The sequence below is a fragment of the Cupressus sempervirens genome, chromosome 3, assembly GCF_028749045.1.
Source record: "Cupressus sempervirens isolate cs-2001-9-10 chromosome 3, ASM2874904v1, whole genome shotgun sequence".
Lineage (NCBI taxonomy): Eukaryota > Viridiplantae > Streptophyta > Pinopsida > Cupressales > Cupressaceae > Cupressus > Cupressus sempervirens.
Window position 1 is genome coordinate 878,679,780 of NC_143120.1, and position 6,810 is coordinate 878,686,589.

The window sequence follows — 6,810 nt, forward strand, 5'->3', positions numbered from 1 at the left end:
GGTTTTGATCTTGTTGGGGATTTGGTAGTTCATTATTCACATTTCTTGATAAGAAATCAATTGCAATCTAAATAAATAAACAAATTTAAAGAAAAATTGAAAAAAACCTACAAAACAATACAAAAAACGTATAAAACAATGCAAAAAGAAGGTTAGACAACATATGATGTGATCATGATCTCAAACTTTGATGATGAGGAGGCATATTGATGAGGCAGGTGGCAAAAATCTTCAATTTGTTGAATTCGTATACGTGTTGTGAGGAGAGGAAGTTGGAAAATGAGGAAAAAATGAATGGGTTGTGAGTTTGTAGCCCATTTATAATAATTTGGGGTTTTAAAAAGCGTGTACGCACTATAACACATGCACTATAGGAAGTTAGAAAAAAAAATAGGTGTCATCATTTTGGCACCACAACTTGGTGCACTTACCCATGGATATTTAATTAATTCTTAATAATTAATTATTCTAATATTTAATACCTTGATATTCATAAGATGCAATTATTCCTATATCATAATTAATCTTGATAAATTTATTTCACTTAGTAAACATATGACCAAAATCACACGACTAATTTAATTTTTTTTTATCATTCTCAAGTTTAGGTTCATCAATCAAATACTTGTACTCCTCAGGAAAATAAGAAGCTTAGATTGGTATTTAGACTTAAACATTATCTCAATTCTTTCACTATTGTGATGTTGCAATAAGGCACACTCATCTTGGCAATTTAGGGAAGTCAATGTTGGTTACCCACAAATGTGCATACAAGAGGAACATATACTAATATAAATCTAACTAAAAATGCAATATTAGGTAGGGGTACATCATGTAGATCTTGACTTGTAGTTGATTATGACTCCCTCCCATCAAACCACATCAGGCACATCAAACAAAAATGTAAACTACACACACACACACACACACACACACACACACACACACACACACATCATAACGTAGCATATGAATTTCATCATGAAGATAAATGTAATCATCAACTAAAGGTACATCGGATAACATCATCGTGAAAATAACTAAACATGCAATATTGGGTAGTGGTACATCATGTAGATCTTGACTTGTAGGTGACTATGACTCCCTCCCATCAAACCGTATCAAGCACGCCAAACAAAAATGTAAACCAAACACACACACATACTCACCCACTATACACATGCAAGTATGGGGTAAGTATAATTGATAATCCATATATATAAATAACATCATATCGTAGCATATGAATTTCATCATCATGAAGATAAATGTAATAATCAACTAAGTACATAGGATACCATCATTATGAAAATAACTAAACATGCAATATCGGGTAGTGGTATATCATGTGGATCTTGACTTGTAGGTGACTATAACTCCCTCCCATCAAACCACATTGGGCACAACAAGAAAAAATGTAAACTAGATACACACACACACACTCACCCACCATACACATGCAAGTATGGGGTAAGTATAACTAATAATCCATAAATATAAATAACATCATATCTTAGAATATGAATTTCATCATCATGAAGATAAATGTAATCATCAACTAAAAGTACATAGGATACCATCATCATGAAAATAACTATAATAATTAATTAAGAGCATATTGAAATATCATCATTATAAGCAAGTAATCATTACTAACCACTAATATGATAAAGTCAAATGCACTATATATCAAGGTATTGCATTCTAATATAATTGAAGAACTACATATTCGCAGAAATTGTTTGGTATTGTTTAACAATAAAATCACATAAACTTGGGTTTTTGTTAATGCTTTTGATGTTTCTATACTGCCAATGTTTATGGCTACTCAATCTTATGATTGATATTTTCCTAGGATCCTATATCATTCCTAATCCTCTTAAAGCACCCCCAACCTCCTCTTTTTCAAGATGCCAAGCTCCTCTACTTTTTTTAAATTGTCAAATTTCTTGGCTATTAAGCTTTGTAGTTTGCAACATCGTGATCTCTAGTTTAGATCCAAAAATACAATGTTTTATTATCCACTATTTTAACATTCCATGTTATCATCTTTATGGCCCAGAGGGAAGAAGCTTCCCCTTCCCTATATTTAATAGATTTGTTATTTTAGCTTTATCTTTAGTTGAACCATCAATACTTCTTAGTTCAACACTAGATTTTCTACACCTCTCTTTAGCAGATTTTGTACAATTAGGGGTCTCTTCCCTACTATACTTTTTCTTCTTCTACATTTGTTTCTATATTCCCCCCTTTTTTATATTTCTTTTTACTCTTCTTCTAATCTCATACTTCCCAAAATTTTCTAAATTGGCTCTTATTTTTTAGCTATCAATTCTTTATTTTCTTCTTCTCTCCCTTTTGATATTCTTATAAAGTTGTAAACGACTTCCATGTCTATTAATGACCTCATTTTTTCTAAGTCTTTCCATTATTGTCTAGATATGGTGTATTTTCATCCTTATCACCTTCCACAACTCTATCTTCTTTTGTTTCTTTATTTCTAGTCTCCTAATTTATTTCTTTTTCTAGATCCTCTTGCTCCATTGTAGCTATTTGGTCTTCAAATTTATCTTTGAATAACTTAGTCTCTTATAGAAATTGTTGAAGAGTAGTTTTTCTCTTATGAATTGCTTTCCCAGTTCATTATTTTTTATCTAGGTAAGGAAGGAGAGAGGGCATATTGCCAATGTTTGCAACTCATTGCTCCACCTCTGTCATTTCCACTATGAATTCCCCCTATCTCATCATTGAATCTAAACTTTGCATTAGAAGTTGGGGACAAATTGCTCTTTCCCAAGGTACCTAAGTAGTTCCTTCTCTTAATATATGCATATTTTTCTTCTATTATATATATATATATATAAATTTTCCTTTCTCTCTTTTTTTGATCGTTTTATTGGCTCAAAAAATTGATATTTGTGCTAATATTTAAGAGGACTTTTGTATCTACTGTTAAATATTTCCTTTGTCCCTTTCATGACCTACATGGTTCCTAACACATTTCCTATAAATTAAAGTGTATTTGAAATATGGTATTCTACTACTAACTTCTCTAAAAAATGGTATTATGTTGCTAACTTCCCTAGGTTTATCTATCCAATAAATGTTGTTGGTTTATATAGTTTAGGATTAAAATTTGGCATCCATTCTATGCAATGAAAACAATAACCATTGAAAAGTCTAATATTTACATAAAACAATTCTTTTTCAACTTCTTCATTTTTGCAAGTAATTAGAAGAAAATTATTTTCAATTATAGATATAGTTACTTGGTATAGAAATTGATACTTCCACCATTTGATCATTTTTCAAATTGATTGATTAACACCACTCAACACTCTTAATACTTCCAATCTTGAATAGATGTCCTAGATAGGTTTTAGCATTTTAGTTGATCATCACTATTTTGCCACTAATTGTCCTTTCCTTAGAGAGTTTGAATTTGATTGCCTTATTTTTTTGCCTTGTAGGAGCTGTAAATACTTTTCTTTCTATGTGTGGAACTTTGTTTGCCCGCGTCAAGAAGATGGGATTTAGTTTCTCCATCTTTTGTCTATGTATAATTATGCATTTTTCAACTATCTAGGGGTGCATGTATTCCTAGTTAGATCTTGCTTGTTTGGACCATTTCAAAATGTTTTGCCTTTATAAATTTGATTCTTTGCCATTTCATTGTTTGCCCTTGCAAGAAGTTATTTGGACATCAATCTTTAGTCTCTTGGATCATATTTTCCCCATTAGTATAGGTGAAATCCTTTTTTTCCTTTATCTATTCTCATTTTGAATGATTTTCTTGGATTTCACCTCATACCATCCAAATTAGCTATAAGAATTTGCCAAACAATTTTAGTCCCAATGAGACTATAACTCACATTTTTGTATTTTTCCAAAATGAGCACAACAAATGATGGAAAATACAATTTTCAAATTTTTTTTTAATGATTTGTTACATAGTTAAACAAAGATAAAATCAGCTAATTAATTCCAATAATATTTAGAGGTCCTCTCTTTCAATATTCAGAATTTCCATTTTTCAATATAATATAATATATAAGTTAAGCACTTCGAAAAAAGTGTACTCATATGCAAAATTGAATATAAAATTGAATTAATTAATCATTTTCCCCATTTCTGCCCTACTCGGGAATCTTGCCTCTCTTCAAACCCTCTATCTCTCCTACAATGCTCTCACAGGTATGGTTCCACCTCAACTCAATCTGCAAATGCGCAGGCTTAGCCGCAATCAATTACAAGGTATGATTCTTCCCACTTTCTCTTCTTGCCGCAATTTGCTTCGCTTGTCTTTCTGCTTTAAACCACTGCGTGGCAATGATAGCATTCCAGTCGATCTGAGTCTCCTCGCATGTTTGAAGTTCCTTTATTTGGTTGTAAACAATCTCATTGGTATTATTTCCCTCCCTTTTAAAAATCTGTGTACTTTAGTTGGTTTCTATTTGAAAGATAATGATCTCACAGGTGTCATTCCCTCTGAATTGGGCGTGCTCAGTCACCTTCAATTTCTTTACCCTCAAGCCATAGGCATCCTTAGAAATCGACTTGCTGGGGTGAATCCAAATTCCTTAGGAGATTGGACAGCAGTAGAGCATCAAAATCTGTCTCACAATGCATCTGAAGGTTCAGTATCAGATTCACTTTTTAAAATTAAAAGTCTACAAGAAATGGATTTTTCTTTCAATAATTTGTCAGGACAGATTCCAAAAGGAGGGTTGTTTGCAAATAGAACTGATATATTATTGTTTATGGGAAACCATGGCCTATGCGGTCCAACAAATTATTCTTTTCTCAATCCATGCACTTTAGTTGGATTTAATTTAGAAGATAACGATCTGACAAGTACCATTCGCCCTGAATTGGGCATGCTCACTCACCTCCAATTTCTTTACCTTTAGGCCATAGACATATTTGGAAATCAAGTGATTGGGGTGACTTCAAATTCTGTAGGAGAATGCACAGCGTTAGAGCATCTAAATCTGCTTGGCAATGCCTTTGTAGGTAAAGTACCTGATTCACTTTCCAAATTAAAGATCTACATGAAATGGATCATTCTTGCAATAATTTGTCAGCAGATTCCAGGAGGAGGGTTGATTGCAATTAGAACTGTTCTAGTATTGTTTGAACCATTGCATTTATTATATTGACCTTAATTATAAGAATGGTATGGAGACATCAACTTTTTTGACAACCATTCCATCCATCAAACATTACTTTTCAAAGGATTGGCTGTCCAAATTTTTTTTATCAAGATCTTAACATTGCCACATCTGAATTTGATTAGTCAAACTTTCTTGGAGTGGGTAACTTTGGATCAGTTTACAAAGGCATTTTGAGGCATGGTATGATGGGTACCATCAAGACTCTTAATTGTGGAATGAAAAAGCTCATAAGAGCATTAACAAAAAATGGAAAGTGTTAGGGAGGATTCAGTGCCATAACCTCATCAAAAAGTGCATTTTCCTTCACTGTTTTTAAAGGTGTGGTTCTTCAATTTGCATCTAATGGGAGCCTGGAGAAGCATTTGTACCATGAAACAGATGATCAAGATGTTTGGCAATTGGGAATGAGTGAGTGTTTGAGCATTGCTATGGATGTAGCCCATGGCATGGAATATTCACATTATCATTGTCCTATGAAACTTGTGCACTGTGATTCAAAACCTACTAATGTGCTCTTGGGTGCCACCATGACAGCCTGTGTGACTGATTTTGGTATATCCCTTTTAACTACTACAAATTCCATAAATCCATGGAGGTCAACAACATTTGCACTCAAAGCATCTACTGGATGTATTGCTCCAGGTAATTGTTTAAAGTTCTCTTTATATTAGCATTATCATTTCCCTTGATAGTTTTTAAAGAATTTCATGAGTAAAATAAATTGCAGATTATGGACTAGCGGGAAGGTTTCTATAAAGGGAGATGCTTATAGTTATGGAATGCTGCTATTAGAGATTGTTACAAGAAAGAGGTCAAGTGATGACATGTTTATGGGAGACGTAAACTTGCAAAAGTGGCAAAATCAACTTTTTCAAACAGACTGGCAGGGATTGTTGATGGTGGGCTATTCAGAGATGCAAATGAAAATATGGAAGACAATTGATGTCTTCTTTCTTTTATTTATGTTGGTTTGCATTGAATCAGAAAATCAATGAGTGACGACATTCCATGAGAGATGTAGTGAATTTCTTGGACAGCTTCAGGGCATCTTTCCTGGGAAGTGCAAGCGCCTCCAATCTAACATATGTCATATCAGAACTCCTACACAACACTAATCCCACATAAACAGTGACCTCTGACAGTCAAAGTTCAAGTTTTTAGATGTTTATATGTTCTATTAATCCATTTGTTTGTATTTCATGTTTGCTAGTCTCAAATATGTCTTCTATCACAGGCTAGTCTTGTCTAGTGCAAAATTCTCCTCTGGCTAAATTACAGATGTTTCTGTTTCTAAGCCGATTCCAAGTCTTGTTTGAGTTTGTGTCTGAAAAGGTGTATCGTTGTTTGTATATACTTGTTGAAATGATGCAATCTGCGTAACATATTGCCTTATTTATGGAAATACATCTCATACTAGGCGGAATATCAAGGAAGTTTTTTCTTGGGTGCCACAATATTCATCATTTCTGAGCTCAAATACATGAGGGAGGGTTTTGCATTAATAAGAATTCAAACACCATTGATATTTGAAGTCGTCTGAGTAATTTTGTGACTGTCAAATAAACAATGGATCATGAAACTGCTTGCATAAATAACTCAAATTTTATTTAATTAAATATACTCTTTGATTGAGCTT

General features: G+C 33.0%; 1 protein-coding gene across 1 annotated transcript; it reads left to right on the forward strand.

Annotated features, from left to right (window-relative positions):
* Window positions 1-4,097: 4,097 nt before the first annotated feature.
* LOC149569590 (putative leucine-rich repeat receptor-like serine/threonine-protein kinase At2g24130) lies at window positions 4,098-6,597 on the forward strand. The gene is made up of 2 exons (XM_089822270.1): window positions 4,098-5,816; window positions 5,902-6,597. Exons 1-2 carry the CDS (start codon window positions 5,579-5,581, stop codon window positions 5,928-5,930), a joined length of 267 nt encoding a protein of 88 aa, XP_089678396.1. The 5' UTR covers window positions 4,098-5,578; the 3' UTR covers window positions 5,931-6,597.
* The last annotated feature ends 213 nt before the right edge of the window (window positions 6,598-6,810 follow it).